This window comes from Bombus pyrosoma, linkage group LG2, assembly GCF_014825855.1.
Source record: "Bombus pyrosoma isolate SC7728 linkage group LG2, ASM1482585v1, whole genome shotgun sequence".
In the NCBI taxonomy this organism is placed as follows: Eukaryota; Metazoa; Arthropoda; class Insecta; order Hymenoptera; family Apidae; genus Bombus; species Bombus pyrosoma.
In genome coordinates this window covers 6,151,528-6,165,349 of record NC_057771.1, presented here as the reverse complement: position 1 = coordinate 6,165,349, position 13,822 = coordinate 6,151,528, and the positions used below count along the sequence as shown (strand labels likewise).

The window sequence follows — 13,822 nt, the reverse complement described above, 5'->3', positions numbered from 1 at the left end:
GAATCTTGGTTTTTAACACTTAGCCAACCGCGCGCGCGTCACAAAGGGCTATACGTTCCTCACCGCGCATTTTTCCAAGTATCGAGGACTTCACTGCTTAAAAAATAAAGAAATCTAAAAATTATTTAAGTGATCAATTATATTTTGCGGCAATAATTTTATTTAACGATTTCACATATTACATCAAATTGAAAGTATATATTAAAAGCATAAAAAAATATAAGTAAAATTAAAAATATTAAAGATGATTAAAGATAAATAACACAACCTGAACGTGAAATAAAAAATTCATAATGCATTTTAATATTTTTTTACAGTGTGGTACAGTGTAACTTTTTAATTAATTTTAACACCATTAAATTGATGTATTTTGTTATATACTGTACTTTATAAAAGCAGGAGAAGTGGCGCAATTAATTGGGAACAATTCCAGGTAAACGATAACTGATAATAACAGAAAGAAAGAAAACGCGTTGCAAAAGTCAAAAAGGGAGATCCCGCTCGGTCACGCAGCGATGTACTTTACAGAGGGGAGAGATCTCCCTACTCGGTTGGCTAAATGTTAAAATTGAATAAGCTCGAAGTAATGAAATCTAACATTTTCTATGTTTTCCTATTGTTGTTGTACAAATACTTATTAAAAAAAATATTCTTATGTATACATGTTATAATGAAATAAATGAAAATCATTCCTTATTAATGTTACTTAGTTTATATGCTTTAATCTCCAATGTATCATTGTGATAGTCTTATACTTTTTTATTCTGTCCTAAGTGTATTTTTAGCTTTTTACATTACTTCAAATGTAACTTTCGCTACTGTATACTATATACTATATAGTAAATATTTAAAAAAATTAATTATGAAAAATTTATTTATATCTTACATTAGAAATCTAAGCAGTCGGCTCAACGAAATATGATCACTTTTGGCATGTTCTGCCATTTTCTTAAATGAAAAATGTCGGTTATTTTTAAACGCGATGGTTATCAATTGTACTTAGATATATATATATATATATATATATATGATGTTCAAAAATCTCAGAAGATCTTGCGTATGTTAATATTATAAATAATGTAATCGTAAAATTTCGTACGATTTCAACAACAATTTTTTGTTAAAATAAGGCACTTTTCAGGTCTCCATATTAATTTTAATGCAGTCGATTGGCAGCATTGTAACGCAGAAGGTTATAGGATTTATCAAATTGTAATGCGATATTAAGGCAAAAATTACTGCAATCAGTATACCATTCCTAAATCTGTTACAAATTGAAAGTGAATTTTGAATATTTGTTTAGACAGGTCCAGCCTATCTTGTCTCTTCCACATCATTCTGTTAGATTATTCCTACTTCATCTATAGTCAAAAGTTATCTTAATGATGTGAGATAAGGTTGACACGTCATTCTTTGAACAGGCTGATAAATTCTTTTTTGAACTGAACCAGCAATTGATCCATTGTGAATCGTATTCGAAGATTCAGATTCTCCGAGATCGGTTGTTCCGACATAGTGCGACCCTCGAGAATCATTTTGTGTTTCACTTGAAACATTCTGTCCATTTATTTCGTTCCTTTTACGAAACTTGGTGGAATATTTGTAAAAGTCAGACATTTCAAAAGGTTTTGTAACTTCTCTGTATGGTTGATATTTTCCAGCTTGTACAATTGTACAATTCTGAGAAGATCCTAACATAATTGTTTCTTCGTTTGTTTCTTGAGGTGATTTCGATTCGGCTGGAATTTCAAGTACCTTTTTTCGTGTCGGCTCGTAACGAGATGATAATGGTTGTAAATGTTGATCAGTTTCAATCGTTAGTATATCACTTTTACGATGATTTACAGAAGGAATATAATTACTTTTCCCATCTTCGCCATTACTATTAGTGGATGATTTAGGGCACACAGGAAGAGTAGACTGATAGTGGATATTTTTATGGGAAGATATTAAATTAACATCTGATCCTGGACTTGTACCTGAATCCAAAGAGGTTTCATACCATTCTTTTTCTCTTCCTTTTCTACTAATATTATCCGTTGTATCCTTGCCATCGTGCAGTTCATGTAAATGATTCGAATGCCATTTTTCGACGCTTCCTAAAGATTGCGTACGTAGTAACATTTTATTGTTAGTTGACGGTTGTTCAGATAATGGAAGTAAATGAACAGAAGCATTTTGATGAGATGCGATGTAAGAAGGACTTTTATTGCAACCTACGGATACTGTGCGATATCGTGGTTGTATGTCGGTCCCAATACCACTCGTATGTTGTACGGCATTGCGTTTCCTTCGATCTAAACTACCAAATCTATCTGAAGCAAGTTGATCATCTGTGCACCAAACAATTTCGTCTTCATATCGCATCCAATAGCCTGATGGTAATTGTGACTCGCTTGGTGAATCTGTATATCGCAAATTTTTATTTGTGCCGCTGTCGCGGTCTCGTCTTAGTACGGGTTGTGGTTGTGAATTTTTATGATATATCGGAAACTCAGGTATATGCGTATAATGTAATGTACGAAAGTCTCTTTCATAATATTCCTGTCCAGATCTTCGCTGGACGTCATTATCTAAATGCTTATAGTCAGAATATTGTTGATGATTATGCACTTGTTCTGGTTGAAATTGGCGGTATCTTATTTGTCGTTCGTCTTCGGCATACGCATTTGGTAGTGGTCGGTACATCCGTTCGCTATCTTGATAGTGATTTTGATTACGCGAACTACCACTACCGTGAGAATACGTTCGCGTGCGACATTGATCGGATAATATATAAACATTTTGATTATCGTTATGATCATGTTCTATTATTTTGATACCTTGTCGCTGATCAGAAATTGTAGGGCAATAAGTACCAATGTGATTGTGATTACAAGTGCTAGGAATTATTGACTGATCATCATATCCATGATTAGGATAAGTGCTACACTTCTCTTCTGATCCTAACGGACTTAAGCTTATACCACCTTCTTGAAGCAATCCTCTTGTAGTTTTTGAATTTACATCATTTACTATGAAAAAGTATATTTAAAACAAAGTTAAGTAAGTTTAATCGTTTTCATATCAGAATAAAAAGTTACTGTACCTGTGCCATCTAACGGTGGTCGAGGTTTCTTTGTTCTGTGCTTTACATTTGCATGTAAATGTGGTTGGGCATTACAAATACTAGAATGTTGGAATTGTGTTGGAGTTGAATGATGAGTTTTATTACGACTTTGTCTTAGGAAATTTAAACGTGCTTCTAATTCTTGTAGCCTGCGTTGGCTTTGTTGGTAAACAAGTCTATGCTTACGGCGTACCGCTTTGCTTTCTGTAGGGTCATTTACAATTCCTAAAGCAGCTTCTACTATACCAATTTGAACTTGTCGTTCTAATTCTAAAGCAGATTCCTCCTGCAAAGAAAACACAATAAATCACTTGAGTTCTACTTTGAAATCTTCAACTTAGTGAACTAATCTCTTAAAATTTCTTAAAAACATACAACTTCATTCGTTTTCAATTTATTGATTAAATTCTGTGGATATGTAAATGCTGTTCCAACTCTTTTACGGAATGCTGGCGGACTCTCTCCTGGTTCTAATGGAATTTCTGGTGGCAAAACGCCAGTTAATTCTGCTTCCTCTACACACAGATTTTTAAGTTCATTATTTTTTTGAGCTAACTTCTCTTGCAATGCTTCCCTACGTTGACGAAGCCATTGTAATCTTGTGGATAATGAATCTTCTGCCAAAGATCCAGGTGTGCTTTCGTTCCCTGCCATCACTTTGAATAAAAATTCAGTTATAATTTGCGAACATAATCCACCCTCTTATTAAATAATGCAACAAAGTGATTTATAATAATTCTATCTCATATTGCTTACCCATATTATTAGCAAAATATATTGATATTCTCTACTACAGGTATTTTATTTGGAATGTTTATATAATTGAGTTGTATGAGATGCGACAGAAAATATCAATGTTGACACATTTAATGAGTCATGTATGTTGTAACATCTGACCTTTCCTTTGTTTGCATTACTTTGAAAATTTTTCTTTGACAACCTAATTTTCATCATCTCTGAACTGCCTTACGTTATAAGTTCTATAAAACACAATAATAGAAACTAGTAACAGTAGGTTAGCTATTAATCAAGATTACATATTTGTACTATTACGTCATAATAACTAATCCTGAAGCTTGTTTTATTGATATTTATAGAAAATCCTATAATAAATAAAAATATTTCCACTAATTGAACACAAAAGCATATATCTTTTACTATGGGAACGAAAAATATGACCGAAGAAATCGACGCTTATTGCCTCTGTACAGTTGCCATTTTTTATACTCTATATCGTCTACAATCTACATAGTGATCTGGTGTAGTTGAATTTTGTTTTCAGTTATAAAAATTTTCGTAAATATTTATTATAATTCATGTAAACTTGCTTTTCGACTACATTGTTTTTGTTACTTTAAAATAATAGTTCCAATCATATTTAGCGGCGTTATTGGAATTGCACTAATCAAACCAGATTAAACACATTCGTTTGATTGGAATGCATTTTCACTCATTATTAATATTTGACGTTTACTAGATTTCAGAATTTACATTAAATTTGTACAAAACTGAGTTACAGAATAACTCGATAAATTCTAAAGTTAAGTAAGTAGCAAGTACAATGCGTTCATTAAAAGGTTTAAATTAAAAATTTTCGGTTGATTTGTCAGTAAAAGCTCTCGATCAATTAGGTATAGGCTTAACATGGTCAATAGTTTAAAACCTGAATGCTCATTTACATCATGGTACCATCTATTTTCTAAAGATTCTTTGAGAGCTACAATTATTCATATTCCTGATGAAGTACTTAAGTACTTGGAACACGATGCATTTGTTTTACCTGTTGAGGCAACAGATTCCACATTGCAGAATACAAAGTGGATGGATGGATCTCCAGTAGTAAATGACGAGGTAGGTTTAAAATGTGTACATAAAAAAAATTAGATAAAAATGTACATAAAAATTAGCAATTAGAAATTATTTTGTTTCAGCATTCACTCGAGGCTCAACCAACGTTTCCACAATTCAGTCAACAAATTCAAGATGTCATAGACGAATATGGTGCAGTTTTCATAAAAAGTAATTGGAGTTCACCTCTGGTATGTACAAATTTTGATTTCTACTGGAAAATATTTAATTTAACTGAAAAATATTTTCAGGATGCGACTTGGGTTGCACCAACTAAAACTCTGAAATGCAAGACATTGGAAGAAGTATACTTATTACTAAAAAGTTCAGATAGAATTGCCAAAGATTTGAATAATACAAAAAATTATATAAATCATGAAACTCCTATAAAATCTTCTCTTATCTTAAAGCAATGGAAGGATATTAATCCTTGTACAGAATTTCGGTGCTTTGTAATACAAAATGAACTTATAGGTAACAAATTTCAATTTAGCGTATTTATGTCTTATGTTACATAATTATATATTTATCAAAGATTATTGCTTTAATTTCTCTCAGCAATTAGTCAACGGGATATATCACAATATCATAGTTACAATGAATCGGAAAAATATAACATTCAGACAGATATAAAAAGCTTATTTATGGAACGTATTAAAAACAGGTTTCCACTGAATAATTGTGAGTATTTGTGGAATATTTCTGCTAAATTAAAGTCTACTTCTTAATCCTAATATCTAAAGTCTATATCTTTTAATATGTAATATACCATAATATAGATTCATTTGATGTTATACGGCATAAAAAAGAGAAAGTAAAAATAGTCGACTTTGGCCCTTTGGATGAATCTGTTACCAAAGGAACTCTTTTTACGTATGAAGAATTACAGAACCTAGAAGAAAGTATTCCAGAATTTAGGTTTATCGGTGAGGAAATTGGTATACAACTGAAAGCTCCAAATCATTTTTGTATTCCACAGGAAATAAATGAATTTTTTCAATCCAACGAAAGTTCTACGTTGCTAGACATTATTCAACGAGTAAGTGAGATATGATTTCTCAAATTAGTAGTAACATATATACGTAGCAGTTATATTTAAAAAGGTATATATATATATATATATATATATATATTAACTCAATATCTTTTACTTAAGGAGGTGGAAAGTCAAAGGAAAGAATACGAAAGCGCAAATTCCAATAGTTTAGAGCATGATTGATGTGTTTGAAAAAAGGAAAACGAAAAAGCTGATAACAAATGAATAACTGTACACTTAAAAACATTTTTAAATACAGAACTTTCACTTTTATTCTGCCAGACCCTCTTCTATCATTACATTACATAAAACGATTAAAGGCTATCCTACCGCTTAAAAGAATTATCGTAATATTGCAATATTTTTCGAGCCATCGGCCTTACCGAGCGACGTCCTTTATATAGAAAATATGTCTTGTTTATGTACAATATGCAATCCTTAATACTTCGATTTGAAAAAGGATTCTCGATATATGTACCTCCGGACAAGTTAATACGCTGTACAGTCATATCCACGGAGTATTTTTCGTTCTTCTCTCATTATTACCTGACAAAAGTCAACAAGATCGAGCAATTATATTGATTGATCCTTACTCATTTTTTTCTGATTTTACATTTCTTGATACATTTGAACATGAAAAATATTTGATGGTAACCTTTAGCAACCGTAAATGTAATTAACTCCTTTTTTTTTGTTCTTTATTTTTAATGTTTCATCTATGTGCGATGTTCTTCAGGATTGTTATCATTCAGATATTCAGATATCTAATTGTTGGTAATTCGATATAATTTTTGTTTAATTTACATTTATTATTTCGCAACTATTAAAAGGAAGAAAAGAAAAAAATAAATTTGAAGAGAAATCTGATTGCCGATATTAACAGTTCAGTTAAACAAATCTAAAATATATCAAAAATAGAATTTTAATAGATGTATATAATATATACGTAGAATCAATTCAAATTTTAATTTTTAAGGGTTCGTACTCATTAGTATAGTCATAATTTGGTTGTCCATTCAGACGTATATGACGACTATTCAAGTGTTTCAATATTTATCATCATCCAATATTTATAAATTTAATAATTTACTCTCTCACCTCTTTACGACCAGACTCTCAATCATACGTGATTCAATCAGCTTTAAAAACAAGAAACATTGCTACGACCAAACTCGTTCATAGAATATTAATGACTTGGTAGTATCAGTGTCGCAAAGAGATGTGCCGGTAATATGAAAATAAATTTTCCGTTTTAACAAATTAAGCGAACAGCAAAATCAGAAGTACCTACAAAATACTGCATGAGATCACGTAATTTTCTATAAAGACCTTTCAGTTTCAATTGTTAGCGTTGTAGTGCACCGCTGCTTTTTTCTTTTTTTTTTTTTTTTGTACGCATTTATTACAGTAGAACGACCTTAAAAATATAAATTCAATATTTTCAGTCCGAAACTTGCGTTTGTCAAAATGTGTGAAAATAACGAGGCCTTTAGCATTTATCGAAGTCACAAAGGAATAATATGTATCGCATGGAGAGAACTACGAAGATTGCAAGTTTATGCATGATTTTGTTCACTTAACGCTAGTCAAATATTTACATATAAATGCTGGTGCAAGTGTATTCACATGTAAATATCGATTCTACGTTAAATATAATGATGCGTTAGATCGAACCGTAGCCTTCACCGAACAAACTTTTTCCGACTGGTCGTGTATCTCGAAAATATGTATTATTAATGTTTTATATAATTACAGTACATATGTATAATGGTAATGTCTAGAAAAGAAATGTTCCCTTCATTCGTGCTTTTCCTTTACTGCATTCTTTTAAACGTATATACAGAGAAGCCGATCTTACACGTTTCTCTTTCTTCTATTCTCTTCTTTTTTCTTTTTCTTTTTTTTCCCTTTTTTACTTTATATTTCGGACATGACTGTACTGGTGTCTATTACTTTTCTTTTTTCCTTTTTTTTTTCTGATTTTTCTCTTTTTTTTTTTTAACAACTTCGTCCTCGGTTTATCTGGCTTCCCGTCTCTCATCGGTTTCGTTTCGTCGTTTTGTAATTACTTAATCTCTCGATTTTCAACTGATTTGTGCTAAACGACAATACGTAGTTTAATCAATGTACGTTTTGCAGTGCACGGCCGTTTCGTTTATACGTATTCTCTCTGCCTCTCTCCCTTTTTGGCTCTTTCGCTCATTTCTCTTCCACTTCCACTCTCTAGAATTATCTGTTACTTATTTATTTTTTCCTTATTTTTTTTTTTTTTATAATGCTTCTTCTCTTTTCCCTACATTATTTTCTCACATTGCTGTTTACAGATATCAAAGTGACGCGGCAAACATCGTCCTTTCGAATACTGGTAGTAAGGGGTGGTTCGAGTGAGAAAAAACAGTAGTCTTAATAAACGTACGATACAAAAACTCTTAAGTTAATCACTTAACGGCCAGTGTAAAGCGGTTTTGTTTCTTTCTACATTTAGTTTCCTCTCTTCTGTCATTTTACTATAACTCTTCTTTCTTCCTTCTTGTTCGTTTGCTTTTTTGCCCTTCTTTCTTCTTCTTTTTCCTTTTTTTCTTTTTTTTTTTTTTTTTAAGTACCTGAAAAGCTCTCGGCTCTGGAAAACTTTGCTTATCCTTAAGTGTTTCTTCTAGTTTTTCGTTTTTTTTTATTTTTACTTAAGTCCATTCATGAGTTCTTTTTACGAAGACTACAGTTACCCCTCTATTATAAATGCGATTGGTACGACTAAAGGTGGCGAAAAAGGCCAGGCTATCACTGACAATCGTATTTTCTTCCTCGTTTTTTCTCTTCCATTCATTCACTCATACGTACATGCACATTCATTCTGTCTGTTTCTCGCTTGTTCTGCTTTAACGTATAAGCTACATGTAATGTGTTTTTCTTCCATCCCATCAAAAAATACGTATTATTTTGGTGTGACGTTTTTCCAAAATTTACACTCACAAAGATGCATCTTCTCAACGTCTCCATCTGTCCGTGTCTATTATTTGTTGTCCGTACGCCCGATTCTTTCCGTAATTTCATTTCCATTCCTTCCCTTCGTGTCTTTCCTTTTCCCTTACGTCGCTTTAGCTTTATAGGAAGATAAGAGCTTACGTTTAGACGATAACATTAACTTGACATTTGTTTTCCTTGGCTCGGCCCGCTGAAAACTCGTCGGATTACGCTGAAACTTGTTGTGGGATTATTCGTTGAACGATCGAAAAGGGATTCGGAAAGTATGAAATGTACATTATTTACAAGAAGGTGTTGGGCGATCAAAATGGAATAAGATAGACAACTAAACTCAGAGAAGCGGTTGAATTCATAGGGCGTCTGGTGGAACATATCGTTAATGGCTGAGACACCGGGTCTTAGATCTGGATTTTGTACGCATTCTGTTATTGCTAATGATACGACATTGTTTAAACATAAATTATTTTCCGATAGAAATTGAAATGTTCGGAGCAGCAATTACAGATTGTCTATATTACCCCCACCTCCACCTCCACCCACTTATTCATGCGATTCAAAGTGAAAGATATTGTTTAAAATCGTTCAAGTTACAGCGGGCGAATTGTATAGAAATTGCTTAAAAACATGATGAGAATTATGAAAAATGATCGACGCGTGCACGAGGTAGAGTTTTACTAATCGTTGACAGAATGGAAAAACGAAGAAGATACTTTTATCTTACGATCGAAGCAACTAATGTAACAATTTACATGAGATTATAAGAAAGATAATAAATTTAATACGCTTATATATCTCGTACTTCATTTCTCTCTCATTTTATCTTTTTCTTTCTTCTTTAGGGTTATTTCTGTTTATCATTTATTTTCTTCCATCTTTTGCTTCTAAACGGAATCACTTTGGTTCGTATCACGAAAGGAGACTATTCACAGGAACATTACTTTTCAACATCCTTAACTTGTAGTTTTTGCGCCAGAGATAATACAATTAAACGCCTCGATTAACGAGTTTTATTAGCCTTTACGCGGACAAACCTCCAATCACGCTATGAGGAAGGCGCGAAAGAAACGTACGGAAATTAATCAGTGTTTCGTAGCTTAATTACACAACCTTTACAAGTGTTATCTTTGTTTATAGTTTTATAATATGTTGCAGGCATTCACGCGTCACGACAGCACACTGAAAGATGATATAAACTTGTCATTCTGAAACAAGGTGAAGCGATTTTGTACTAAAGTGCAGCGATATAATACTATACTTTTAATGAATTATCTACGTAATGTACAGTGTTTTGGATACTTTTTACATGCACCGTGACAAGGTATGGTCGGCCTGTACGACACGCATGGTTAGTTACTCTTCTTAGTTATATATATTTTCTCGTCTCTTTTCTCTATCATCTCTCCTTCTCGATACCTTCTCTTAAATACGTTCACCTTTTATTTGGTTTTTCTCGTTTTTTATTATTATTATTCATCCATTTAACCATTTCGCCACTATTCCCTTGCATGAAGGTATGACACTACAATTTACAAGAATCATCTCGATTATAAAGTGAAGGTTCTAAGTTATCGAGAAGCATTACGCGGAAAGGCAAAAAGTTCAAAATGCAATGTTTTACTACATTAATTTACCGAGATCTATAGATTAATTCGTCTATTCAGTCTGACCACACCATGTAGAAGAACGTGGAATAGTATCGTCATGATAGATACAGTAGACAGAGTTATAAATTCAGGCTTTTAATTATAAATTCTTTAGTCTGCGAGGGATCTATCGACAGTCGGATACGCTTATTTCTCTCTCTCTCTCTCTCTCGTTCGCTCTCTCTCTCTCTCTCTCTCTCCTCTTACTCGTGTTTTCCTCCGCTACTCTTTTAATTTATGTTTTTCTTTCTCGCGCTCACACTATTTCGCTCATTCTCGCTTTCTCGAGCACGCCTACTTCTCGCCACGAATTCCTTTATCTTTTGACTAGATTGCGTCTCTAATATCCTTAACGATTTACCTTAAGTCTGCCATTCATTATAATTTGCATCTTACATCTAGTTATCATAATAACATCTAGTGGTAAGAGGATGCCCTATACCTCGAGAATCGCTAATAAACTGTTTGCTTGTTACCTCTCTCTCTTTCTCTCTCTCTCTCTCTCTCTCTCTCTATTTCGCTCTTTCTATTTATTCTCTCCTTCCTTTCCTCTCTCATTAGTGAAACGGGATCAGTGATTACGCTGTATCGAGAACTGACGCACTCCGAGTTATCGGTGTATGAGTAAAAGTTTGTCTCTAACAACTCCCGTATTCGCTAATATATTATATACAAGTTCGTGATTTGTGTATCTCGTCATCCGATCCGAGCGAATTATATACGCGACGTGGTTTCCGGCCATGCGCTTTCCGGCTGTCAGTTATAGGTTCTGTGTCGTTCTCGTAGCGAGAAGTACGAGTACGACGCCCGTACATTTGGAAGCTCCTTTGTCACTGGACACGTGTCGCCAGGCACGAGCATATACCATTAGGATTGAACACGCGATGCTCCGTCGAGCGTTCGAACGCTAGGACTACCTTTTCTTTCCAGCCTGTTTCGAGGGTAGTCGCTTCTTTAATCTCGAATGTTCGGGCTTGACCGATTTCTTTTTGGGTCTTTCCGGCGATCCGTTGCAACAGGCACATCCCTTTTTAACGTGTCCACGTAAACTCGACCGTCTAGCTCGACAGTCCGGCTCGACCAATGCGATATTGCTCGTTTCGTCGTCCGAGGGCTCAGAGGTCTTATCGCTGGAAACCATGACCGAATCTTGAATCGACTCGTTCACCTTACGCTTCGACAGACTGCTCTTATGATCCGCTCGATTTAATACTACTCTTGAATTCACCTGTAACTTATCCTTTTTTTTTAGATAATTGCAGCGTCGCTCGTTCGACAGAGACTTGAGGCTTTGTACACTATCCTCGAGTCCGTTGCTCAGGGCGTTGTCTTCTGGTTGACTGCTGATCGATTCGCTTATACTAGAATCCTCTTCGTCGCTGCTCGATCTCATTCTCTCGGACATCGGACTCTCCCAAGAAAGGTAATCCATTCTCGTCACCTTCGACGGAATTCGCTTCTTATTGGTATAGGTATACTTGTGCGTCGATAGCATGGGACCAGCGATCGGCGAGAGTGGCGAAGGTATCGTGACATCGGCGGTGTTACCGCTCAGCAAGGTTAAACTTTCGTCCCCCGAGCTTGCTGCCGAGGTATTATTTACATTGATGCTTGGGGGTAGCGATTCCGAATCCAAGTCGATATCCAATTTCATGTTTGACGGAATGCTCGATACGCTGCTAGGCGAACCTTCCTTCGAGCCATTTCTTGACATCATTTTTGTCCGACCCGTATCCTTCAACGAATCGTTCTCCAACGAGCCCAGATTCGTCGGTGATAATCTCGAAATATCAGAATTGCTGTTCGACGCTTCGTCCTGACTTAAATTATCCAAGGTTAGCCGTATGTGCTTCGACGGATTATCTAAATGTAGATCATCGATCTTGTCTCTTTTCAATTTCTTCAAGGAATCTTTCGCGGATCTGGTTCGCTGGCTGCTACTTTTTCTACGTTCGTTCAGCTTAAAATCGGCAATGGGACTGGCGTCTCTGCTACCGCTCGACGAATCTAACGAACGAAAGTAGGAACCACCGTAAGATTTCATACCCAGCGGCTGGCTGCAGGATGCGTCCTGAGAAGAATGATCGAAAGATGGCGAATGATTCGTGTCGAACAACAAATCTGCCTCTGGGAACAAGTCGCTGGTGCTCGGTTCATCCACGCCCAAGTCTTCGCACTCCTCCGATAAACTTTTCTGTAGCTTCATCTCGCGTTCTATAGCGGCTGCTTTCCTCTCCATCTTTTGTTGCAACAATTCCCGATCTAATCTAGGATTTAACGGCGTTTTCATCATGTTGCTCTTATTCGAGTATTGCTGGAATGGTTCTAACGTATGATTCATAAAGTACTTTTTCGTGTTCGTCTGATAGATCTGTCCACTCGCCATCTCGATACCTTGACCTTTATTGATGATCTGCAGAACGCTTTGAACGTTCTCTGAATTATCTGAGTATCTTGAATTTAAGGGTTCGATATTTAAAGAATTCGCAGATGTAGGAACGTATCGCCAAGGTGTATCTGGCGACACTTTACCCTCTGGTTCCCATGCTTCTTGCAATCGCGCGTTTCCATATAGTAAGCCGTTTCCAATCTTGCACGATACCTCGATACCATCGGCGGACTGCTGAACAGCAGATTCTTGACTATCCGAACTACTTGGTCCACCAGTTACCAGGAACTGCGTCGCGTGGTCGATTCCACCGGACTGTTTACTCGCAACCGTTATCGTGGACATAGAGTCTGCGAACAGATACGTAGGCACGTTATTTAAGCTCTTCTTACTTACCGCTACACCGTATAAATCCTGTATGCCTCTTCTTACATCGTTACCTCATTGCACTTTTACAGGGGACCAGTTTCAATCGACCAATCTCACGCTATCAAAGTCTCTTTTTAAACGCGTATTATTTTTCTACTCTCTTTGCAACGTTTAGACGCAGTAAAACTCCAATAACCTATCCCCTCTATTTTTAACGTTAAATTGATAAACTATCGCAAAAGAGGCATAACGCAACATCGCATACAGTGGCTACAAATCATATTTATACGTATCATTATTTTCCAACTAAGCGCTTCTTTATTAGATTCTATGTTTCATTTTCACGATATCAAATGTTTGTAACCACTGAGTGTCAAGTCTGTCAAGTAATCTGATCGGTTAATGTAACTATAAATGTAGTAGTATACAAATAGTTTTCGTAGCCA

At 35.1% G+C, this 13,822-nt stretch overlaps 3 protein-coding genes across 16 annotated transcripts in view; 1 reads left to right on the top strand and 2 right to left on the bottom strand.

Moving 5' to 3' along the window:
* Positions 1-999: 999 nt before the first annotated feature.
* LOC122576907 lies at positions 1,000-4,007 on the bottom strand. Its single transcript, XM_043747822.1, has 4 exons — positions 3,866-4,007; positions 3,485-3,765; positions 3,089-3,395; positions 1,000-3,014 (listed from the first exon to the last, which is right to left on the bottom strand). The coding sequence occupies exons 1-4, from the start codon at positions 3,867-3,869 to the stop codon at positions 1,375-1,377; spliced, it is 2,232 nt and encodes a 743-aa protein (XP_043603757.1). The 5' UTR covers positions 3,870-4,007; the 3' UTR covers positions 1,000-1,374.
* Positions 4,008-4,178: 171 nt separating this feature from the next.
* LOC122576940 (cell division cycle protein 123 homolog) lies at positions 4,179-6,274 on the top strand. 3 transcript variants are annotated; one of them, XM_043747884.1, is made up of 8 exons: positions 4,179-4,314; positions 4,587-4,654; positions 4,741-4,960; positions 5,041-5,148; positions 5,209-5,431; positions 5,516-5,638; positions 5,737-5,996; positions 6,114-6,274. In XM_043747884.1, exons 3-8 carry the CDS (start codon positions 4,754-4,756, stop codon positions 6,174-6,176), a joined length of 984 nt encoding a protein of 327 aa, XP_043603819.1. In that variant the 5' UTR covers positions 4,179-4,314; positions 4,587-4,654; positions 4,741-4,753; the 3' UTR covers positions 6,177-6,274. The 3 variants fall into 3 exon arrangements, with proteins under 3 accessions (XP_043603819.1, XP_043603800.1, XP_043603810.1); XM_043747865.1 differs by lacking the exon at positions 4,179-4,314 and having other exon boundaries at positions 4,331-4,654; XM_043747875.1 differs by lacking the exon at positions 4,179-4,314 and having other exon boundaries at positions 4,331-4,654; positions 4,726-4,960.
* The window catches only part of LOC122576853, a 60,979-nt gene continuing 53,396 nt past the window's right edge, over positions 6,240-13,822 (bottom strand). For all 12 annotated transcript variants that reach the window (XM_043747705.1, XM_043747750.1, XM_043747773.1 and 9 more), the window contains one exon: positions 6,240-13,357. In XM_043747705.1, the coding sequence (XP_043603640.1) occupies positions 11,532-13,357 (1,826 nt within the window). In that variant the 3' untranslated portion in view covers positions 6,240-11,531. The remainder of the gene's footprint in view (positions 13,358-13,822) is intronic.